This window comes from Tribolium castaneum, chromosome 3 (assembly GCF_031307605.1).
Source record: "Tribolium castaneum strain GA2 chromosome 3, icTriCast1.1, whole genome shotgun sequence".
In the NCBI taxonomy this organism is placed as follows: domain Eukaryota; kingdom Metazoa; phylum Arthropoda; class Insecta; order Coleoptera; family Tenebrionidae; genus Tribolium; species Tribolium castaneum.
The window spans coordinates 13,033,960-13,059,465 of record NC_087396.1 but is presented as its reverse complement, the minus strand read 5'-3'; the positions used below and the strand labels follow the sequence as shown (position 1 = coordinate 13,059,465).

The window sequence follows — 25,506 nt, the reverse complement described above, 5'->3', positions numbered from 1 at the left end:
AGCAATTTTTTGTGCCATTTTTTGCTCCCGTAGCAATTTTTTGTGCCATTTTTTGCTCCCGTAAGCTATTTTTTTGTGCCATTTTTTGCTCCCGTAAGCTATTTTTTGTGCCATTTTTTGCTCCCGTAAGCTATTTTTTGTGCCATTTTTTGCTCCCGTAAGCTATTTTTTATGCCATTTTTTGCTGCCACACGCTATTTTTTGTTCCATTTTTTGTGAACTAAATATTTCTACAAAAAATTCGACAAAAAATATATCGCATCTTTTACGATTTTGAATTTTTAAGGAAATTTGCTCGTTTTTGTGCCATTTTTTGCACCCACAACTATTTTTTGTGCCATTTTTTGCTCCCGCAACTATTTTTTGTGTCATTTTTTGCTACCGCAGCTATTTTTTGTGCCATTTTTTACTCCCGTAACTATTTTTTGTGCCATTTTTTTGCTCCCGCAACTATTTTTTGTGCCATTTTTTGCTCTCGCAACTATTTTTTGTGCCATTTTTTGCTCCCGCAACTATTTTTTGTGCTATTTTTTGCTCCCATAGCAATTTTTTGTGCCATTTTTTGCTCCCGTAACTATTTTTTGTGCCATTTTTTGCTCCCGTAAGCTATTTTTGTGCCATTTTTTGCTCCCGTAAGCCATTTTTTGTGCCATTTTTTGCTCCCGTAGCAATTTTTTGTGCCATTTTTTGCTCCCGTAGCAATTTTTTGTGCCATTTTTTGCTCCCGTAAGCAATTTTTTGTGCCATTTTTTGCTCCCGTAAGCTATTTTTTGTGCCATTTTTTGCTCCCGTAAGCCATTTTTTGTGCCATTTTTTGCTCCCGTAAGCTATTTTTTGTGCCATTTTTTGCTCACGTAGCAATTTTTTGTGCCATTTTTTGCTCCCGTAACTATTTTTTGTGCCATTTTTTGCTCCCGTAACTATTTTTTGTGCCATTTTTTGCTCCCGTAAGCTATTTTTTGTGCCATTTTTTGCTCCCGTAAGCCATTTTTTGTGCCATTTTTTGCTCCCGTAAGCTATTTTTTGTGCCATTTTTTGCTCACGTAGCAATTTTTTGTGCCATTTTTTGCTCCCGTAAGCAATTTTTTGTGCTATTTTTTGCTCCCGTAAGCTATTTTTTGTGCCATTTTTTGCTCCCGTAAGCTATTTTTTGTGCCATTTTTTGCTCCCGTAAGCCATTTTTTGTGCCATTTTTTGCTCCCGTAAGCCATTTTTTGTGCCATTTTTTGTGAACTAAATATTTCTACAAAAAATTCAACAAAAAATAAATAGAATAATTTAAGATTTTTAAAATTTAAGGGAATTAAACCTCCACTTATCTACCTTTTGAACTACAGACTGACGCCTATTTTAATTTTTTCTTTTGTTCCTTTCAATAGGTATACGTACAACAGCGATGTCAGCGCGTACACTCCAGCCTATTACACGAATACAACCCAAGTCCAAGCGAATTCGATGGGCTATGACATCTCCGCAGATTACGTGGACAGTACAACAGCGTATGATCCGAGGCCGGGCCTGGACACACTGAACGACACGGGAAGCTTAATGGCCAACGTTGTAACAACAGGTAAGGGTTCCTCGTCAAATCCCCACGCACGTAAATACCAAATTCATCATTTATCAGGGAATACTAACACAAATAGTGGTGAAGGGGGTGGTGGTGGTGGTGGTGGTGGAGGTGGCGGTGGAGGTGGCGGGAAACAAACAACATTGTCGATCTCTGATTCTCGTTCTTTTAAACGGGTCAGTCAGACCTCCTCCAGTACGACACTGTCTGGAGGTACGGTGGTGTCTGTGAAACAAGAGGTGGCTGTGGACAGTTTGGTACCCAGTTATGTAGATAGCACCACTTTCGTTAATTCTCCTACAGTACAACAAACTAACACAGTTAGGCAACAGACCAGTTCACAAAATGTACAACAAAGAAGTGGCGACGATTGTGAACCTGTCACATTGCCTAGTAAGTCCATTCGCAGTCGAGTGTGATATTATTTTGACTTGATGTCTCTTTCTCATCTATTTTTTCGTAACAAAAAGTGGTGATGCATGTTTTACTGGTTGCCTACTATCGCATGTAGGATGATGCTTGGTTGTTGCGAAATCGCCGCAGTTCGGGTCGTTAAACTCGCTTTTTCTGTTCCAGATCCAAGTCAGATATCGGAGTTATTATCGAAGACAATATCAGACGCACACACACGTACTTGTTTATATTCCCTCGAACATATTCACGAGATGTTCAGGAAACCCCATGATCTCTCCCGACTTTTGTACTATAAGAACATGGCCCATGAAGAGTTGTGGCTCGAATGCGCCCAAAAACTCACAACAATCATCCAGCAAATCATCGAATTTGCGAAAATGGTACCTGGATTCATGAAATTGTCCCAAGACGATCAGATCGTATTATTGAAAGCAGGTGCGTATTCCACTGTCTAACTTTGACTATTAATCAACACTCGGCCGTTTTTCGATCAACAGGTAGTTTTGAACTGGCAATTATTAGAATGTCACGTTATTTGGATCTGTCCCAAAACTGTGTTCTCTACGGCGATACGATGCTCCCCCAAGACGCCTTCTTCACGTCGGATACGGCGGAAATGAAGCTGGTCACGTGCGTCTTCGAAGTGTCCAAAAGCATAGCAGAACTGAAACTTACCGAAACAGAGTTGGCTCTGTATTCGGCCTGCGTCTTGCTCTCTCCAGGTGGGTATACAATGTACATTCGTATCATGTGCCATCAATTCACAATCACCCTTTCTCATTTCAAAACTGTGCTTACTTCTACAACTTACCGTATAATTTTTCCCATAGATCGGCCGGGGCTGAAAGGTATCGGCGAAATCAGTCGACTTAGCCAAGCCGTCGTGAGAGCCTTAAGACTTGAGCTAGACAGAAACCACAGCATGCCTATAAAAGGGGATGTTACAGTTTGTGATGCCTTGCTTACAAAAATACCTACGTTAAGGTAATCCATTCCTCAACATAAAACACAACAAACTAGTGTGATTTTTACAGGGAGATAAGTATGCTTCACATGGATGCATTAGGAAAACTCAAAAGATCTGCACCACACCTGGAGTTTCCCGCCCTTCACAAGGAGTTGTTTAGTGTGGACAGTTGAAAAACTTCAGCAGAATCTTCTGATCCGTAGCAACATAGCTACTGTAAGTATTTCTCAATTACTGGAAAGAAACCACAAAACGTTACGTCCAAATAACAAAATTTTACGGATTTGTTTGTTGCAGATTCCTTCATACTGAATGTATCGGCCTTAAATACATAAATATAAAGTATAATTTCGTTATAATGAGATAAAATTTATTGTTGTGACATAGAAATAAAGAACCGCAGATCTCTAAGTATTATTTAAAAAACTGCAAAAGCTCTATGAAGCCGGGCCCTGATTTCAAAGTACAACTTATTGTTTGTTGTTTGTTATTATATCTACGCAGTGTGTTATTATATGGTTCTGAATCCTAGGTGCTGAATAAAATCGATTGGTATATTTTTGCGGTTTTTTAAATGAAATATTTACGTATCGTAATCTGCCACTTAACGTAACACGCTAATTACACGTAAGATTAAAGTTATACACTATTGATATATAATATATGACCAACAAGTTATAAGTCAGTGAAACTCTTGTTTAGTTTTACGTATTTAAAGAAAAAATCATACTTAGACTGCGTTTATATTATAATAATACGTAAGTATACTGAAATCACTTTAGTTGGTAGTGTTGAAATAGATAACATACAATACATTATAAATATAGACAAGACTGTATGCTTACACTGTAGAGTTTTTAACTGGTTTTTAACTTGTTGTTTTTTAGTTAAGTTTTACTTGGTGACACATGGTTTTATAAAAATATATATAAAAGAGATGTATATGTATAAAGTATATGAAATAGTATATAGAGTATTTATGAAATAGAACTATATCTGATTCTTGTTTTACGGATTTTGTTTTATTATGGATTCGAACATAATTTTTTTTCCATAATAAAATGAAAATTTTGCGATCGTGATAACAGACTTTTTTCAGCTTTTACAATTTATAGATTTGTTAGATTTGCAAGGAAATTACACGAACACGGAGAACAAACTTGGATCGCAGCAGCTACTTGCCTCTCTTCATTTTTCTCGGTATTAATGTCAAAAGTTAAGTATGTTTATGTAATTTCCCGTCGAAAATGCCAGAATGAATAGTTCTAATTTTTAAGTTAGTTTTAACGTGCTTGTACATGTTAACCATTGTTAAATCTCATTTTAACTTAGTACTTTCAACCCAGTGTTATAAAGCTATTTATGTAATTAGAATCTTTGTAGGTATGAAACAAACCTAACATCACATTTTTTTTAAACAAAAACTCAAAGGTCTTGTATTATAGAAAATTTTTGTATTTTAATAATAATTGTAGTTTCTTCCGTTTTGACAATGGTTAACATCCATGAGAGGCTATTGGTTATTTTTGTATTTAACGAACCATGTAATTTTAGAAATAACTATTTTTTGGAGATTACTATAAAGACATGGCTGTGTTACATACATGATAACAGTTTTACGAAGTGTAATTTGCCTTTTTTGTGTTAACTTTTTGTTAAATAAAGAAATTACAATCTTCCACAATATTTTATTTTAAATATAATATTTTTGCAAACATATCACTAATTCCGCGCTATGTTGTATTTCTCGTTGACAATTTATTTAACGTAAAGTTAACAAATTTGCGAGTTGCAAGTGCGTAAAAATAGCCACTTTTGTAAATGAGGGTTGGCAGTGGGTAATGGTATAGCTATTGTTAAATGATTATTATGAACTAAAATGTTTAAAAAACATGTACCTTGGGCTACAAACTGTACATTATCTTAATTTATTAGAATCCTTTATACTGCTGGTGAAATTTTTTTAGTGTAGATGTTGCTAACATTTTGTTTATATTATATATATTATATATATTTTATTTCTGTTGGTCTATGACAATTATTACAGTTTGTTAATATTTTTGTTAGTATTTTATTTTTCCTCCTAATAATCTCTTTCTGTAGTTGTATAGTTTCTCTTCAGCTAAGTGCAATTTCACAACAAAAATATTATCGAAACGTAATAAATTGTTCGCGACACCAGTAGAAATTATATATATTTTTTTGTATTTACATTTTTTTTATTTTCTCCCTCTTTACTCTTCCCCAATCTCAAGTTCAAAAACCAAACAATCGCACGCGCGAGTTCATTTACTCGAATTTCCGCGAAATGATAATCAGCGCTTTGACTTTTTTCACGAATTGTGGGAGGCTCCCAAGACGATCAACAATCGAGATGTCTAGCATAATATTAAAAGCAGATATTTGTCAAATACCCCCACAATTACGAAAACAAACATCAAAACCAACAGAGCGTAATGTATTCATTACCTTGGTATTATTCATAACATTGAACCTTCTCAGGAAGGCAGCTTTTGTTTTTGGTGTCAAAAACCCCGTTGGGAACCAAGTTTTGATAAAGCTCTTTCAAACTACCACTTAAGATAAATACTCGTCATTTTTAACTAGAGAGCCGAATGCATCGAAACCGGTTGTCTATGCACCTAAAACGACCACAACCATTTTCAAAGCGACATTAACCAGACGAAAAATCAATTTAATGTTCAAGAACTTGTACAAAAAGACCGGACGAGCACAATTTGAAAAAATCTCAGCCCCGGGTGCATCCCGAGCAGTAATTAGCTCCGTAAAATTTGACCTTCGCCAATAAAAAAGACTATGGGCGAAGAAACGCCGCGTTTTTTTCGTTCTTCCAACTGCAAATTAGTCCGAAGACCGCTTTAAAGATTGCTGAGATAGCGACTTTATACATTTCATCGTCTTCCACCGCTACCTCTTCTTCGTCCGTCTCGTCCACACAAGTGTTCAAAAACTTGATGCAACAACACGCACAAGTAATTGATGCATCAAGAGAAGAAAGTGATCGATTAAACGAATTAGTGATGCACATCGTGATCTTTTAAGACAAAACTCAAGTAGTTGCGGGTGATGTTGCGAATAAATTAAAAGTGATTTTTTAAAATGTTTGCAAGGACGCAAAGTACTTTCGTGTGGATTATGGCCACGGGTCTTGCATTTTTGGGAGTTTTGAGGGCGCTAACGATCGACAATCAACTCCAAGTTATCAAAAACGGTAAGGTCAATTCAAATTAATTTCCGAAATTCAAGGAAAATAATCGTTGTTTAACATTTCCGCTTGAAATAAGTTCAGCAATTAGCAAAAATACACATGTTCCACTTTGAAATCCTGAATTTGTTTTTGATCATCATAAATTATCTTTAATGGATTTTTTTTCGGTCGTCAAATAAATTCCAAGACAAACCAGTCATTTAGCTAACTGTAAAATCGCGAATCAGGTTCATGTCAATTAAAAAAAACTTAATGAGGCAGAAAAAATACAGAAAATTCAGCGTTGAAAAACTTTTAGATTGTTACGAACGCTTGGCGATTGGTCAACGACATAATCCTAAGGACGTATATAAAACCTCTCAAGTTACGACGGTGCTGGAGTGCCAGTTGTTTTGCACCAAAGAAAAAGAACTTTGCAAGTCTTTCAGCTTCGGGTAGGTATCCTTGTGCGACATTAATTAACATAGGCAACCAATAATACGATTTTTTAGAATCGGAGTCAAAGGCAACGCAAGTTGTGAGCTTAGCAATGACACTATCAAGGAAACTGCCGATTTAAAACCGATCGGTACTAAAGCTGATACCGAATTTGACTTGTATATAAAAAAATTAGGATGTACGTTAGTGATAGATAAAAATAACCCGGCTTTCGATCAGTATAGTAATAATAATAAGCCACAAAGTACAGAATATGGACAACCCCAAGGCGGCAGTTATGGCACAACACCTAATAAACCATCAAGTGGTTACGATAAACCACCACCTAGCCCGAGTTACGAAAAACCAACTAGACCGTCTAGTTCCGGTTACGACAAACCATCTAGTTCTGGTTACGACAAACCATCTACTTCAGGTTATGACAAACCATCCAGTCCTAATTACAATAAACCGACGTATGCTGTTAACGAACCGCCTTCTTCCGGTTATGGTTACGGTTCACCAAATAAACCAAGTTACAGTAAACCGCAAGAAGAAACCGGACACGTTGAAACTATGGTCAGTATTAGCACAGGGCCTCAAAAGCCGGTCCTGCATCCAGTTCATGAAATCCTAGTAGGCCAAGGACTTTATAATTATGCAAGACCACCATTTCGACCACCTGCTTTAAATCATCCGTACGATAGATATGACTACGATTCAAGGCCTGGAGAAAGTAATCAAGTGCCATACGGCCATCGGCCAATTCCCGAAAAATACGGTTCTTATATACCACGACCGGACAATTATTACAGACCTGAACCAGATGACTACTACAGACCGAGACCTGAACATGAATATTACAGACCAAGACCAAATGATGATTATGGTCATAGACCGGGTGATTATTACAGGCCCAATTACAGACCTCGCCCACCTATTGACGATTATGACAGACCCACACGCCCTAGCAGCAATTATGACAGACCTAGACCTCCCTCAGGCGGTTACGACAGGCCTGATCCACCAAATAACTACGACAGACCACGACCCCCAACTGGAGGATATGACAGACCGGATCCACCTAGTAGCAACTATGACCGGCCAAGACCTCCAATAGGCGGTTATGACAGACCAGATCCACCTAGTAGCAACTATGACAGACCAAGACCTCCGATTGGCGGTTACGACAAACCGGATCCACCTATTACCAACTATGACAGACCAAGACCTCCAATTGGCGGTTACGACAGACCAGAACCACCTACTGGCAACTATGACAGACCTAGACCACCCTCTAGCGGATATGACAGACCTAATCCGCCTACTAGTAGTTATGATAGACCAAAACCACCCAGTGGATATGACCGACCAGATCCGCCCACCAATAATTACGACAGACCACGACCACCTAGCAGTAATTATGACAGACCTGATCCACCTAATGGTAACTACGAGCGACCAAAACCCCCAAGTAGCAATTATGACCGACCTAATCCTTCCTCCACAAACAATTATGATAGACCGAAACCACCCAGTAATACGTATGACAGACCAGATCCTCCTACTAGTAACTATGACAAGCCTAGGCCTCCTTCTGATAGCTATGTTAGACCAGAACCGCCTAGCAGTAACTATGACAGACCTAGACCTCCTAGTGATAGTTATGTTAGACCAGAACGCCCTAGCAGCAACTATGACAGACCAAACCCTCCTAGTAGCAGTTATGACAGACCATCTAAACCGACAAACGAATACTTGTTTGACAAGACAATCGACAGATATGACACACAACCAGAGAAAGGCGACAATTATCAAAAACCTGGAACCGTTAAACCAACTGATGGTTACGATAACTCCATCAAAGGAAATCCTAAACCGAAAGAACCCCATTCAAAACCAATCGTAACACACGCGATCGGCTCCCATGGAGAATCGATTACTTCGATAATCACCGAATTAGATGAAGGTGAGTTTGTGTTTTATTTTCCATGAAAATTACAGTTATTTTTTTGTTTTACAAACCATGCTTACATCACTAGATAAAAATCTAAACTGAGCTACTGGCTGAAGGTTGCCAAAGGCTACAACAATGGTCACTTATTGTTGTTTACATGCATAACTAATTACACGTAGCTCGTAGATCATTTTTGAAGACTGAACCATTTAAAAGACTTATAACAGGCAGTACAATTACATTTTGTAACCGCAATCACCGTGTAATTTATGTCAGACCAGAAAAAAATCAAACTTTTGACTCATTTTCTCAAGAAAAAAACTTAAAATTTGTACATTTTCGTGAGATAACATCACTACAAGGTCATTCCAAGACAGTCACTAAACAAATTGACCAATTATTCAGGTGTCTGAGATCGGTTTCCTTGAGTTCTGACAGATTCTTCGCTTTACTCAATCCGGCTCTTTTGTTTTTATGGCGGTAAACAGGATGCCCGCTTTCTGTCTACGAGGTGCGTGGTAAAAAGCTAATAAAACAGATTTTGCGTTACTCATCCTCTTGCAAAAACAACTTCGGTGTTATGTAATTTCGAGAGGCTAAATTACAAATACCTGCACGCCACTAGTAATTCATACCTAGTGAAAAATTACGAAAATTATTTTTTTTAATTTGTTTACGGGAGTTTGGCAAGCCAAAAAACTCGTCAAGCCAACAATTATGGAAAAATCAGTTTTGGATCATCAAAACTGTAATAACGGAATAATTCAGCAGATGTTACAGTTATTTATTACTATGTTGATGTAAAAGGTGAAAACACGTGGATGAAACAATAGGGATTATGCATGCATTTCTATTCATTGCCATAATCACCAATGTTATCTTTTTAACAAACAACTAAATTTAATTATTTCATTAAATTAAATGATATTGCTCTATACAACCGGGTAAAACAGCAAATGGGTAAACTTAATTAAAATTATAAGTTATGTTAAAATTCATGAAGGTATTTTTTATTTTTAAATTGTAAATATGAGTCGACCGAACGCAACACTTTTATTTTTATTAAACACGTCATCCCATAATTAATTATGTGAAAAAGAAGTCAGTCCGTATTATGCGTTTATAATTGGGCAAAAAGTCCTATGAAGTGCTAACATGTAATAATCGCGCCGTGTGTCAAGTCCTAATTCCAATGTTATGAAATGAGAAAAATTTAGTATTAGAAAAAAATACGCTAATAAGGCAAGCAATTTGCTGTAAGTTTGCTCGTAAAATTATTGCAATTATTTACATCACCATTGTTAAATTCTAAATTTAAAAATAATGGAATTCCTTCCTTACATAAAGTTATTATCATGCTCTCCCGCTACATAAATTACCAACTTAATTTCTGCCATGATTCAAATAAATTTATTTATTCAAGAATCATAATTATGGAAAAATTTATGTATCTCACGGATTGATCACGAAATTAATGCAATTTCTTTGATGGTATGAGTACAATGTGCATCAATTTTGACGTCACCACTCACAGAATTTGTTCACCAAATCGACAATACCTTCGATTGTGGTGTTACAATGCGGTTCCGTATCGTATTATCAACAATACTGAACAATATACGAGAGAGTAAAAAATCAATGGTCCATAAAACTCATGGGTGGGCGCCTAAAAACTCTTATTTCCGGATTCCCACACAAGAATATCGATGCACTACCTCTCCCACTACACGAAAGAGGGGCACCAGAACAAAAACCACTCATTCACAAATCGCAAAATGGTATCCTTGGATAGAATGCATATATTCACGGAGATCCTACCACAAAATCCCAGTTGTAGGTGTTCGTTGCTTAAAGTTAACGTTTTCGGTTTGTTTTTCTAAACCAACACCGACGCCGGTTTTGTTATTGTAATATATTGAGAGAAGAAAGGGAATTTTTCGCAATTCCTGTTTGTATGTTAATTTCTTATGTATATCGCACCTTGGGAACAAGAAGGTTCTATTGAGACATGGTCAAATTAAAATTACATTCTTAATTGTCTTAATAATAAATCTTAAAGTTATGTTAATTAAATAGTGTTAAATAATACCGAAAGCTTGCATAATGACACAACTAGCAGCGTCGGGGTTTTAGTTGTGATCGACGGGTTTTTACTAGAAAATGAAAGTGTTCAACCAGTCTGTGATATTTTTTGCTATACTTTATGTTTCCACATCCATCAGCAGCACCATTATCATCGTCGAAGACGCCAAAGGTAATTTTTTACCGAGTTCTTAATTAAAAAAAAATGTTAATCTTCAAACGAAACAAATAATTAGAGATCCTGAAAATACTCGTACAACCTAACCAAGCGCAATATTTTTGCTGAAGAATAATGACTAAGGCTTCTTGCAACCAATTTGCATAAATTTAAATATTAATTAAAGGATGTGTGTGTCATATCGCTCATATCTTAATTGCGTGCGTACGTTAAAAAAGCGGTGCAGAAAATTTCGCTGAAAAAATTGCAAAACTCATGTACTACACCGAAGTTACATTAGCATACAAACAGTTCATCCAGTTCCTAACCTTAGCTTTATGTAAATCTGTTCTTTTTTCGAATCAGTTCAACCTAAACATTTCCGTTTAGATCGCGAACACACAAAGTTACAATAAACGACACCATACACATAAAATAATAATCATAATAAAACTTACACTGCAATTTTCCGTTTCAAAATAAGATAAACATCAATTTCTACTTTATTTCTTAACGAATCCATTGTTCGTTTTAAATTAGTTATCCTTTGAAGGTAAAAAATTACAAAACCTACCCATCCACGATTCTGTTACGATCTTAAAGTTTAGGTAATTTTCCAAAATGAATTTTTTTCAGCATGCTTCAGGAGAGTATTGGCCGGAAAACGCGTAACTCGTGCACTCGTTAAACGCGCGTTATTTTGCGAAAGAGTCGAAGATTGTCAACGCGAATGTGCAGATGAAAAACGGTTTCCTTGCGAAGGATTTAATTACAGGTACGTAAATTTCTAATTAACGCTACAGATTTATTATTACCGCGACTGCACGCCAGTGAATTGTAAATTCCCACGAAAATAATAAGTAACGACACCTCGAGTGTAGTTTACACAAAAAATATTAAGCAATAATTACTCCCTCTACGGATCCAAAACTGTGTGGTCTTTAAATTATTGCAAAAATGACAAAATGATTTAGAAGATGATTACCATCATCCTATTAACCTTGCACGTAAAAAGAAGCTATTAAAAGATCTACGGTCCATGAAAATGTAAGAAATTTAGCCTTCAGGCTACAATAGTTAAGAAATGCAACTGACTGAAAAACTTTTAAATATAATTCAAAAAACAACAAAATTTTGTCGCTTAACATTTAAAGGTACTATCCACCAAACTATTGTGAAATAAAAACACCTTGGACTCAATTGAAGTGCTGTTTTCTGATAAGTCAAAGAATTGCGTATGTGACACGCGAAATCACCAAAATGCAAAATTAAGGCCATTTATTCAAGAAATGTCTACTTTAAAAGATCGGCGGAGCTTGTGGTGCAAATTTAAGTGCAGAATTTAAATATAAAGTTTATCTTGTAAACGAAACTTTAAACTACAGTCTACTTTCTATGTGGGAAATAGCGACTGGCTGAAATCTTAGTAAAATTAAATACGCAAGTGAACACAATCCGTTTGGCGCATACCCGGACTTGTTCTGTTTTTAGAAAATTGTTTTAATTTTTTTTTATTAGAAAAGTTTTTCTATCTATTGAGTTGAGTTAAAAGATATTATTTCATTGAATTTTCCTTTAAATTTATGAAATTGATTTAAATTCAAATTATTTAATTTAAAGCAGTGCAATCTCCAAAAAAATTTACAAATAATAATTTTTAGAAAAAAAAACTCTTTTACCTTTGAACTTCTACATGAAAATTCTATTAGACAGGAAGTTTTTCCCGTTTCCTGAAAAGTTAATAGACCTGGATATTGTACACTTTAGAACTAGACTCCGCATTTTATTAAGTAAAATAATTTACTATTTCTGAAGCCTTTTTTTAATTTTTCACTGTTCTGAGACCCAATTTTTAGAAGAAGAATTAAAAATGAATCCGTTGTTAAAACTTTTTCAGTTAATCTGACGTTTGATTAACTTTTAATGGTGGTTCTTAAAATCTCAAGTTTTTTTTCTTTCATTAATACCTAACTAAAGATAAAAAATTTCTATAGGATGTTGTCTTTTTTGTCTTCTTTAATTCTTCGTCCACAATTAATTGCTTATGATCATTTTCGTAGTTTTTTAATTTTTAATTTTCTCTTACCCCCATCAAATAATTGAAGTAAAAACAAAATGTGTATTATTATTATTTTATTATACTGCAATTACACGAAATACAAATATTTCTTTCTGAGTTTTGAATTTCTTCCTTATAATTTTTATGTAATAAAAGTTGAAAATTATTAAAATATTTCCTCCAATAAAGCAATATGCAATTTATTATCAGGATAATAAAAAAAACAAATGCATCAGAACAAATCGAAGACTTGCATTAGATTTTATTGGAACCGCTATTTGAATATAAACAAAACACCAACAATGACCTAAAAACGCTGTTGTACCCTTGCAAGGCCACACCATCACCAAGACCATCACAAAATAACCGTATCAAGTTACATCATCATTGCGCTTTTGTGCACCCAAATAGCGGAAACTCATTAGAGCGCGTTCGTGTGATGTCACTTATGTACATCCTTGCAATTTATTTAATTACTCCCACAAAAAAACGATTTTAGATTGGATCCGTCAGGCCGTGGAAAAGGCGAATGCGAGCTCCTCGAAATCCCTTTATCCCATTTAGATATCGGGAGAGATCTATACCCCGACCCGGATTACGATTACTACGAACGAGACCGAAACGCCGCTAGTGCAAATTGCAAAGGCGGTTACTACGAACAATACGGTGGTAACGACGGTTACTATAACCGACGTCACGACCAGAGACCGTTCGATTGGTGGGAAGAAGACAGAAACCGGTACGGTAACAGAAGACCACGCCCCGATTTCGGTTACAACCGGCCTGATTACGGCTACGACGGCTACAGGCCGAATGGTAACAGACGGGGAGGTAAATATGATAGTGATAATGTTATTTGGGACGTATTGTGTCTCCGTTTTGCCTAAATGTATTCACTTGATTTAGTAAACGTTGTCAAAGGAGAAATTGTTTTATTTTTTACAGACTTTGCCTATCATCATTCACACCATTCCGACCCACACAATTATCATTTTGAGCACTATGATCATGGTCTTGCACCATATGATTACAAATCATACGAGCCATATTTACCTCCTCACAGAAGGCCACCATATGACGAAGACAGGTTTTACAACAAACACTACGGAAACCGAGACAGAGAGAAAAACTACTGGGGGATCGCTAAACCGACATGGGGCACATATGGAGGCTCGTACGGAACGAGTTATAACCCCCACGAGTTCGACCGAAGAAATTATTACTTGCCCCCGCAAATCGGCGGTTCGAAAGACTGGGGTCAATATGGGGGTAGTTATGGGAATGGCGGTCTAAACTTACAATACAACGGTTACGGACACAGCCAAAGTTTCGACTTCTGGGGGCTAAACAAATACGAGGAGAAATTCCACAATTATGGAGAATTGCCCCCGAATAAACCTCCAAGTGGGGGAAGCTATCCCCCTCTGAAACCTCCAAGTAATGAAGGAGGTAACTACTTGCCGGTATTACCACCGAAACGACCAACCAGCGGAAGTTACCTTCCAGAAAACCCGCCAAGTTATTTACCCGTGTTACCACCTAAATCTCCCAATGAGGGAAGTTACTTGCCGGAAAAACCCTCTCATGGGGGCAGTTACTTGCCGGAAATACCCTCAAAACCCCCAAATGGCGGTAGTTATTTGCCGGAATTGCCCGGAAGATATCCGATAAATACCGGAAGTTATTTGCCGTTGCCGGGTAAACACGATAACGATTTTTACAATTCAATTCTTCCGGCTGAACCGAGGTATCCGTATCGCTACGATTTTCTCAAGGACGGTAAGTTTAAATTCCTTTAAAGGGGGGCGAAATAAAAAAAGGAATTTTTGTAGAGTGCTCTTTGAGAACTGCGGCAGGTTTTAGGTTGCAAAAAGGCATAGTTAAAAAGTTTTATGCTGTGCCGAATATTTACGAATGCGAACTTTTGTGTTTCAAAGAGAAGGAATTTCCTTGTGCATCGTATGCCTTCAGGTAAAAAGGGAAAACTTCTGGTGTAAAATATGCAAAAAATATTCGGGGTGTTTTTAGATACACGGTTTCTTTGACTTCGCCAACGGACAATTGTTATTTGAGTAATCGCAATTATAAGGAATTAGACTATTACACGGACTTGGAACCCGACAGAGACTTTGATGTTTACACTATGAACAATATGAAGAAATGTGACCAACCTGTAATTCGTGGCAAAGAACATAGTGGTATTGTATACGACTTTATTTAATTCAAACAATTATTTATTTATTTATTTATTTATTTACGGAAAAGAAGGGTAATGTAATAATTTGAAATTGTAACTGAAAAAATAAAAATTATTACTTCTGGAAAACGTATTTAAATTCAATAAATTTTACTCAAAATGTAAAAGGAACATTTTGGCAATAAATAAAAAATCCGATTTCCTAAAGATTGAAAAATCTATCAAAACTTACTTCCATCCATCCTAAAAGAGCCCGAAGCACTTCGATTATGAAATAATTATGTCGAGTCACAACTTCATGTCAATTTTGAAAATTATTACTCCTTGAACCTTTTTTTTAATTAACTACAGTTAACAGGCGGGTTTAATGCACTCACAGATTTAAAATCAATTGTCAAATGTCAAAAGGGCAGGTGTGACAACCTGATATAATAATACACACAGGTAACTAGATTATTCAATTTAAAACGGAATTTCCGAATTAAATTAAATTGACTTAATTTAACAATACCTTTAATATTCACTGAAGCATCCACTCACACACAAATTTGTTAAAACCGCCATAAACTACAATTATTTAGGAAATTAACGCATAAACAGTATTGATCCTCAACTTACATCAACCGAATGTTAAAACCAGACTGACACGAAACACGTAACATAATTGGTAAATTGAAAAATCTCATATAAAAACTCTCAATATTATCTGACGTACAATTTAGGCAGGGACTGTTTACCTCTTACGCAGAAACTGTTGCAGTCACCACAATTAACAAAACTAAAACATTGGATGGTTATTTTAAATTTTACAAACTCTTCTGTACCAAAAATTTCTTTTTAATTCGACACATGAAAGCGACAACATTCCACCTTTTTTTAATAAATAATAATTAGAAGTGAACATATAACAGACGTTCTATTTGAAACAATACATAAAATCTTGCAAACGGCATTATTTACAAAAATTATAGATGTTAAAATTTTATAGATTCAGCGTAATGTTAGAGCGACAAATTATTAAGTCAAAATTATTTGTAAAATATAGTAACCATTAAAAAATATTTTTTTAATTTTTTACCTGTGGTAATTTTATTAGAAATCCTTTTCATGAGTATTTTGGACGTTCGTACCATTTATTTGAATGTAACATTACCTTGTGTAGCAAAAAAAGATGCAAGCCAATTGAAATTATCAGAAGTTATTTGATTTCAATTAAGAAAAGTAGAGATGGGAAAATAAGCATTTTTGTTTTAAATTATCTCGAATATTGAGCATCTTGGACTCTGTTTTCGCTCTCAGATACAATATTATCTGCTTAATTTTATGATAACTTCATTTCAGAGTGCTTCTGGCGCGTCCGAAGCGCCCAAAGACTGGACCACAAAGTCGTCCGCGATTCCCTATCAGTGAAATCAATCGTAGACTGCCAGCTCGAATGTTTAAAATCAATTGGTTTCACATGTCGAGCTTTCAGCTACAGATACGGATCTCCGGTAATAGGGGGCCCAGTCGACAACTGTCTTTTAACCGACTGGCCATATTACGAAATGGACCCCCGAATTCACTTCGTACCCGAACCCGGCTTCGAAATTTACGAAAGAGGGAGTTTTGGACATGGATGCGAACCGCACCATTTCGGGATTAGGGGACGCCCTTGGAAAAACCCAGGGATGCGACTAGACCAACGTAATTTTCAGAATTTTTTTGAACGTAATTTGAAAGAACAAAAATAAAAAAATATATTTTAGTGTGCTATAGTGGATACGGTTCTCCCTCAAAACTGTTGCCACAAGCTTGCAGAAAAGAAATTCAAGTTGCGACTGAGGAGGAATGCAAGGCCGAATGTTCGAAATATAGGGACAAGACGCTATTCCACTGCATGTCACTAAGTTTCAGGTAAGTTTTAAACAAAATCTAAAAGTCGCGCAAAAATTATGAATTGTAGCACCAGAAGTTCAAAGTGGGAACCAAACTGTCGATTATCGGATATTTTACAAAGGGATTTATTGCCCAATGTTGACTATATTCCCGATCCCGACTCTTGGCTCTTTGCTTGGGATAATTATAATCCAGAGTGTACAGCAACTGCCCACAACCCCAGTCACAATCACATAGGGCACAAGGAAGACCGCAACGATTTCGATGGTAACAGTTACGTTACAAAGTTTAAAGAAGTCCTTATTACTATTACATACCAACAGACATGTCCAACGCTATTGGAACCTGGAGAGTCTACAGTGTCAGTGGATGGCCTTGCCGCAGAGGAAGCCGTTGTCGGGAAAACAGGGAAGCAGGATTTTGGTTCTGCGAATTAGAAGGGGGTGATTCAAACACTTGGGATTACTGCTGCCGACCTGACCATCAGTGTGGGTTCTCGCACGGTTTTGAATATCAATGGTAATATTTTTCTAACTTCGCAACATACAGGCTGACGATCTGAAAAAAATCCACAATATTTTTGAAATATGCAGAAAAAACGCAGTTGTAATTTAAAAAAAGTCAATATCTCTAGTAATAAACAAGTTATGGTGCTTTGTCGGATCATGGTCGGATCGTTGGAACAGCCCGATATTTGTTCTTGTCGGATGGTATAAAAATGACAAAAATTGCACCCACTGGAAAGAAAATACGGGAATTCGCCCAAAAATTGTGATTACTTTTAGTTTCTAGCCTTTTTGTAAATTTTGAAAGCACGTAATTTATAATGATTAACTTTTTAAACAAACACTGGTCTAACTACGTCTGTCAAACTGAAATACACGTTACCAACCATACGAGATTCGGCGAATAACCCTAGTCCAACAAATTCATCAACTGGCATTAAAATAATGGCAAAAATAACAAATCTGTAGTGTAGAATGGGACAGTTTATCACCTGAATTTACTGCTGTGGACCTGACCATCATTTATTTCAAATTAATTTACATCAAATTAGATTACATCATCATAAGTATGAGAACACGAAAATGTTTGAATAACACTTACCAGGAAAGAAAGTACGGAAATTCGTCCGAAAACCATCACTAGACTTTTTCACTTATTGTCTGAGAGCATTTAATTTGTAATAAATAACACAATTATTGCGTCTGTCAAACAATCAAATAAAAAACATGGTGGTCAACCCCGGAACTACCAACCAAATTTACATCAAAGTCAAGTGGGCCGTGTTTTTATATTGGATGGTGTAAAAGTGTAAAAAACACTTACCGGTTTGGAAAATAGGAAAATTCGTTCGAAAACCTTCACTACTTCCAATTTCTACCGTTCTGTGTTATTTTAAAAGCACCTAATTCGTAAGAATTCGATTTTCAAAAGCACGGTCACCTGTCAAACTAAAACGAATGTCGCCAACCATAAAAAACCAAAGTACCAACAAAAGATAATTTGAATTTAAAATAATAAGTTTCAATGCTTTATTCAGGTGTTACGTGGGCCCCTCGCGCACGCAGTGGCGCAAATGCAGCGACCGCTACTACCCCTACGTGCACAACCTCATCGACCGCTTTGACCGCCCCCCGGCCTCGGCCCCCTGGACCCCCAATAATTACCTCCCGGACACGCGTCCGCCCCCGTACCTGCCTGGAGGCCGCCCCGATCGGCCCCCGGCGCCGCCTACACGGCCACCCCCACGTCCGACCCTTGACGAGTACGAAATGCAGTTCGAGAGCCAGTTCTTGGATCCCCCTAAACCTGGGGGCTTTGGGCAACCGCGACACTGGCCCTTGTCTTATTTGCACAAGGAGATGCCTCCCAATAGCACCGACTCGGACTCGAGGCTCATGAAAGCCGTCCAAGGCCGCGACAGCAACCCCAAATTCGCGGCCATTCAGAATTTGATCGATATCATAAAATCGAATGATCTCAAGAATGTTCAGTACCAGATAACCAACGAATCGAATAAACATGACGATATTTTGTTTGTGAAGATTCCACTGCCGACGAATTTTACGCAAGAGACGCGGAAAAGCGAGAAAATGGTGAATGCGACGAGTGTTATTTCCGGTCCGATTGATTTGGGAAATGGAGGGAAAAATACCACGAAAAGATCTCAAAAGGCACTGCCGGTACAAGAGAGGCCTGTGCCCGTTTACAGAAGAGGGTACATAACCAGGACTAACGTTACTAATCATAGACCGAGAGTTAGTAGAACACTGTAATTGTAGGATATTTTGTAAATGCAATTTTGTATCAATAAAGACATTTTTCGTAAATGCTTAAAGCTGGCTATATTTCTTTATGGCACTCTGATTACACTCTGTTGCAGAATATATCAAGGCACGTAATGGATTTAAAAATAAAGTTATTTCATGCTTACTACCTTCCCTAATTTACACACAAGTTATAACTAGGGCTAAAAACTATCGATATAATTTGTACATCAAAAAATATTGATTTTATTTTCCTTGCGAACATGTACGTATACCTTATTACGAACTAACAACTCTAACGAAATAAACTTCAAAAGTATATAGAATAAGCAACATCACTTAAAATATAAATACAAACTAAACAACGATACAAATATGTAAACATAATAGAAATCTCAAATACTTAAAACATTTCTAAAATAAAACTTGCTGCACGCTTTATTTAAACCTGAGATAACACTATAACCATGCAATATGACCTAAATTACTTAAGGCATACAAATAAGACACTGAGTAATATTGAGAATCACAAATATAGACACACCACTTTGTCTCTTATTTAACAGTACGTTTCAAAAGAAAAACGAAATTGCCATTTTCTTGCAGAATTTCAACCGAAAACATTGTTTCTTCCTTAATATGACGAATAACATCGTTATTTAATTGCACATGAATTGAATGTGGTCCTTCCATGTAAATGTCCCGGACCTGATCCTGGGAAACCCCCATCAACTCCGACAACTTCTCCAACAACTCCACATTGCTGTGACTCGATAGGAAAACAGCGTTGAAAATCGAAGTGTTTTGGCGGCAAACGTAAATTTTCAGCTTCGGCGCTATGGTTCTATAATTAACAATTAGAATTTCCCCAAACTCACAAAGCACTAAACTTACTTTAGATGAATTGCGTTATAAAACCGAATTCCGTCAGCTTGTCCACAAATCTGAATGAGGTCGTCTCTCGACATGCGTAACATGTCAGCTCCTGAGAAGTTTGCAAAGGTTTCGAGATATTTGTCGAAACGGTTGTTCACTAACCAGGCCGTGGTTTCCTCCGGCGTCGAATGCGACGACAAATGGTCATTCGAAATGACCTAAAATAAACAAAAATCTCATTCACTCTCATTCAAGTACTTATAAAAATACATCAGAGTAATTTTGTCGTTGATTGCACAGAAATTTATATTCCTTTTCCTTAGAAAATCTATAATTACGTTATTTGTAACCGAAATAAGTAATTCGAATAATGAACAAATGCCATATTTGCCAAAACCATTGTCTTAATGACTGTATTCCACAAAAATTTGAAATAAACAATAATTAGGACACGTTCAAAATTCGCGAAACAGCGTTGTGATAGTTATACAGAGGACGCACAAAAAGTAGTGCACCAATAAGTAATGTAGATTACAAAAAAAAAATGTTGGAAAAATAATCCGAAGCTACATTTTTTGTAAAGTTTTGTAAAGTCATTATACTCAACGAAATTGTTTAATAATGGATAATTCAAGCTAATTTTATTTATGAGATTATAAAAAATTATAATACAACAAAAGAATATTATTTTGCTTTTGATTAAATTAGTAATAGTAATAATTAGACAACCTTTTCTCTTAATTCTGTTTTTACACAAACTTTAATGTAGAGAATATTTTTTACTAGAGGCCGGTTTACACACCACATTTAAAAGGTAAAACACACAATGCACAGTGCACCTGAAGTGTGGAAGAAATGCGAAAGAATTACTCGTAGATGGATAAAATTTTGAAATTGTACGTACTTAAAGTTTGCACAATTGAACTTAGTTATTCAATGTCGTAAAATGTTTATTTCAAGAACAAGACACAAAAAGTTTGAACACAAAAGCCACGAATAAAAACATGTAGTTGCAATTTAGTTTCTGGTTTCACTTTTTTATATTCAGGTACTTATAGCATTAAATAAACACATGCTTTATTTACCAACTGAAATAAATAGCATCAAATACGCTAGCTCTAATGATAAATTATTTCGAGTTAATGACTAATTATGAAATTATTATAAATACTAGACAGAATTTCCTAAGTACGTATTTAATTCCCATTTAATTAAATTTTTAATTAATTTTCTGAAAACTGGACATTTAATCATCGTTTACTTTTAAATCATTTTCTTATTAAGTCACATTTAAAACTTTCATTTTAATTTGTTAATCGGCTGATGCCACATAAATATTTATTCTTTTGCCAACCAAAATACTTGGCTGCACATTATATAAATCTCTGGGTGTACCAAAGAATTTTTACACCCCCGCAAATTTTACGTACTATTCTAGGTTGGAAAATATCGTTATTAAGTTGAAATAAGATGTTCTATAATTCCACATTAAAAATTATAAAAAATACATAGATTGTCATTTTTCATTTTTTTTGTCATTGATTGTCCATCTAGTGATTCTAAGTAAACAAACCATATTTTATATAGGGTTTTCCCATGGGTTGAGTCAGCAAATACCTAGGAAAATACACCAATAACGATGATTGATGATGATGGTAATACAATTTCTAGTAGCACCAAATCATATAAAAGAAAAAAAAATTGAATGATATGTATGTGAAAAACAGGAAAACATTAAAAAAATTGTTTTGGTGGAGTCTTAAAAATTTACAGATTGTGTTTAGTGTAAGTCTACTCTAAAAAATCGTAACGATATTAAGTGACTAAAAACTGGTACCAAAAAACTTGATTATTATGTGCAATCATAATGAATGACTTCATTGAAAAGAACAAACACTATCATGCTTAATTAATCAGTGAATTACAAAAACAAGCTGCGAAAAAATTGCGTAAATATTGCTTGATGCAAATTTTCCGGTCAGTTGTTTGCGGCATAAAATTGTCATTATTTTATGTCACGGTCGTAGTAAAACGCTTCTAAAAATATCAGCCACGTTCCGAAAATACCACAATGATCCGTCTTATCTCTGCGGCGATATGCTAATTATATCACCGCATAACTGTATACATTTCCAAACAATATTATCCTTACATTAGCCTCGGTGATTTTCCTGTCGACCTTATCCTGCGGCGGACCAGCCCCTGCATTATTCGTCTTCAAATGCGCACTCTCGACGCTCGGCTCCTTCTTGCTCAACCCATGATTACTCCCGCTGTAACAAAACACCGATTACAGCAACAAGCAATTGTTCCATTAACGAGTCAAGGTCGCGAACTATCCAATTGAATTAGCGCGATTTATTTTTAGACTGTTTTCGTCTCTCAACCTACAGATGAATGGTCCTTAGATGGTGTCTGATTTTGGCCGTTTTCCTCTTCATGATGGTCCTCAAGTCGGGCGTTTGCAGCCTCTGCAGGTGCATCTTGAGCCTGTTGCCGCGCACCCTCGGCCTGTAGCGCATCCTGCGGCCTATGAGCCTGGCATCGGCCAGCAAATGGCTCGTAAACGTGTGAAAAAACTGCGCCTGGACGACGTAATCACTTTCGGTGATCGTGATCGTGTGCACCAGGAGGTAGAGCGTCATGGTGGCGGTTTCAGATCAGCGCCAGCGAACTCCTGCCGTGACAGAAGCACAGGCCCTTCAGGACGTAATCCTTTCTTTTTGCGGCCCTGACCACTAGGCGAAAATTCCTGTCATCTAACGAGCTGGTGCAAGACCATGGAGACGACTTCGGCGGTTTTGAGGACTCGGGCGTTGGGCTTTTTTTCAACCATTCCTGACTGCATCGAGCGGTTGAATCGCGCGCAAAATCAACCATAAGTTTCGCAAGTGGACCGACACTGGGGCAAGAACGCGAACTGCTTTTTGCTCAACAGAAACGTATGTTGTTTTCCATCGAACTAGCGATAAATCATCATCAGGACACCGGAATACGCGAGCGAACACCGCCACTGACGTTCGGGGACTTATTTCGCTTAATTCGATTATGTATTTGCACACATGTGCATTCCACAGTCGACGGGAAAGGTCTGGTTTGAGGCGACTTTGATGCTAGATATGGCTCGGAACTGGATGGAACCGGTTGAGCCAGGAACGAGCGGTTTAATTCGGTGCGGAGCCAAGTTTTGAGCACGTACGGCGATGACTACCGATAACGTTCGATTTAAACACCTTGGAGGTTTCGGTTTGCAACCCCCGTGTGCGCTTTTCCGCTCCGGGCACCGGAACTGGCCCGGATTCGGAGGCGACACACTGCAGGTGCCTTCGTTATCGATCGGGGGTCATGGGCGCGCGTATGAATTTTTCAGTGATTTTTCAATTTGATTGCTTACACTCGCACATTTTAATTGGCAGTGGTAAAAGTGCAAGAAAGATGACAATGGTTTCACGTTGCGTGACGCATGACACAATAAATCGATTGTAGAAAAAAAAATGAATATAATTTTATTGGCAATTAGGTTGTCTCTAATTCCCTGTCTTGTGAATCAATAAAGGAATATATTTGTTTGTATCAGTCATGTGGGTTATTATGTCACGTTATATTCCAATATTTCACGTGACGTTTAATTTTTGTTTTGATTACCGTAATTATCTACCTCGTGATATTTGTGTAACAATTCTGTCACTTTTCATTTTTTTTGTGTGAAATTGGCTTTAAATAAATGGCGAGTGGCCAGGTAAAGTAAATGCAGTGTCATTTCACCTAAACCTAAAATTTATAATCTGTACTTTACCGAAGTAGATATTAATAATACATTCTAAAATGTGTTGCATTCAAAAATAACATAAGATCGAAAATGAACAACATTAGAGCAGGCTGTGTCGTCGTTTTTTTTCAATTTTTTTCAAAAATTTAATAAAATTACCACCCAACAAAAAGCCTACATTGTAAAATGTTATTTTCAAACAGCTGAAGAAATACATAGGAAGTGGAAGTATTCATTTAGTAGATGCTTTGGGAGAATTGTGTTTTGGAAATTTGATAAAAACAATTAAAAAAGAATAAACTGTGATACAAAAAAGAGTAGTATTCATTTTTTCCAAAAGAACTAGTGGCTAAAAATACACTTCATTTTTAAGGCTTGCTCAGTACATTTTCAGTGCATTCAGTACATTTTCGATCTCATAGTACATTAAACACTTAATATCTCCAAATTTCTTCATACAAATTTTCAAAATTAGATCATTTTTGACCTATTTCATCAAAATTTCGACAAAAAAACACGAATAAGGTCACATTAAATGGACTAAAACGGACAAAAAAATACTTTTCTTTTAATATGTTCTATGGAATTACGCAAAAAGAATTTTTAATTTGAAAATGTAACTTTAAACTAATTAGTACTTGAATTTTTATGAGAAAATTCTCTAACTGACTGCGTAGTAATCAAGTCAAACATCAAAGCATCATATTCGGCCAATATTTGTCACAAAATAAATCAATTTTAAGTCAAAGTCACATTATTTTCAACGCAATTAGATGGTTTTTTGGTGTTTTCTAACTTTAACAGTGTCTTTCTTAACTTTAAACAGAGCCAACTGATTTATCATACTTTCAAAAAAAAAAAAAAAAGAGATTAAAGTGACAGCATTTTTGACCTTAGATGGAATTTTTTCGCGCAGTATAGGACAGAAATTTCGCAAAATAAGTGAGTTTTTAGACAAAAATACAATCATTTTCAATGTAAGTAGGTGATTTTTTGGCCCGTTTTAACGAAATTCTGCTTTTATGCTCGTGTTAATTTGGTAACTTACATATTAACACAAAACAGAAACCTTTATTTTTTTCGTATTTCACCGTAAAAACTGCAGTTGTGATCATCCTGCCACTGAAACGTTTATAAAATCTTTTTAATATTCGAAAAATTCAGTCCAATCCGGTGTATCACATGGAAACTTTTAATTATTTCAAATCTAAATTTGATTAGTCGTATTCTGTTGACTTTAGATATAAATTCATTCATTCGTTCATTATTATGTACAATCTTATCAAATGTTTAAATAGCGTAACACAAGACAAGACACAAAGGAATAAATTACGAATTTTTTACATATTGTCGCGAATTTCTTTTTTGCATCAGATTTTTTTTGGAACTGAAATGAATTCGATTTGTTTGTCAACATAAGGTGCTCTGACCTGGTTTATGAGTTTCATGACATAGCAACATTAGGAAAAATTTCACTACGTCACACAAATTCAATTGTTTCGAATATGAAGAGGTCGCGTTTACCAAAATCGTTTCTGGGTCAAAACTAATTTATTTTTCAGTCGATTACTACAAAAATGGCTTATTTAATTACAAAGCTGTCCGTTCAACAAACCAAACATTGGTAAAAATTTAAAGCACGGAAATAAAGCAAAGCAAAGAAT

General features: G+C 36.1%; 3 protein-coding genes and 1 long non-coding RNA gene across 14 annotated transcripts in view; 2 read left to right on the top strand and 2 right to left on the bottom strand.

Moving 5' to 3' along the window:
* Positions 1–5,162, top strand: part of Hr3 (Hormone receptor 3) — a 73,819-nt gene extending 68,657 nt beyond the window's left edge. For 6 of the 8 annotated variants that reach the window (XM_064355752.1, XM_064355750.1, XM_064355751.1 and 3 more), the window contains 7 exons: positions 1,380–1,570; positions 1,628–1,963; positions 2,147–2,419; positions 2,482–2,706; positions 2,815–2,968; positions 3,019–3,167; positions 3,249–5,162. In XM_064355752.1, coding sequence (XP_064211822.1) covers positions 1,380–1,570; positions 1,628–1,963; positions 2,147–2,419; positions 2,482–2,706; positions 2,815–2,968; positions 3,019–3,124 — 1,285 coding nt within the window. In that variant the 3' untranslated portion in view covers positions 3,125–3,167; positions 3,249–5,162. The remainder of the gene's footprint in view (positions 1–1,379; positions 1,571–1,627; positions 1,964–2,146; positions 2,420–2,481; positions 2,707–2,814; positions 2,969–3,018; positions 3,168–3,248) is intronic. The other 2 variants (XM_008197602.3, XM_015981619.2) reach the window with 1 other exon arrangement.
* LOC103313687 (uncharacterized) lies at positions 1,412–18,470 on the bottom strand. Its single transcript, XR_511553.3, has 4 exons — positions 18,035–18,470; positions 17,245–17,485; positions 2,963–3,185; positions 1,412–2,910 (listed from the first exon to the last, which is right to left on the bottom strand). It is a non-coding gene; the product is annotated as an uncharacterized LOC103313687 (long non-coding RNA).
* On the top strand, positions 5,880–19,268 carry LOC663405 (uncharacterized protein). The gene is made up of 13 exons (XM_008197604.3): positions 5,880–6,183; positions 6,479–6,614; positions 6,672–8,566; positions 11,430–11,568; positions 13,352–13,683; positions 13,798–14,631; positions 14,685–14,823; positions 14,881–15,050; positions 16,391–16,735; positions 16,798–16,945; positions 16,995–17,194; positions 17,251–17,446; positions 18,471–19,268. The coding sequence occupies exons 1-13, from the start codon at positions 6,072–6,074 to the stop codon at positions 19,204–19,206; spliced, it is 5,382 nt and encodes a 1,793-aa protein (XP_008195826.1). The 5' UTR covers positions 5,880–6,071; the 3' UTR covers positions 19,207–19,268.
* The window catches only part of gem (gemini), a 22,347-nt gene continuing 16,090 nt past the window's right edge, over positions 19,250–25,506 (bottom strand). For all 4 annotated transcript variants that reach the window (XM_008197608.3, XM_008197609.3, XM_008197610.3 and 1 more), the window contains 3 exons: positions 22,226–22,346; positions 20,092–20,291; positions 19,250–20,041 (listed from right to left, as the gene is read on the bottom strand). In XM_008197608.3, the coding sequence (XP_008195830.1) occupies positions 19,753–20,041; positions 20,092–20,291; positions 22,226–22,346 (610 nt within the window). In that variant the 3' untranslated portion in view covers positions 19,250–19,752. The remainder of the gene's footprint in view (positions 20,042–20,091; positions 20,292–22,225; positions 22,347–25,506) is intronic.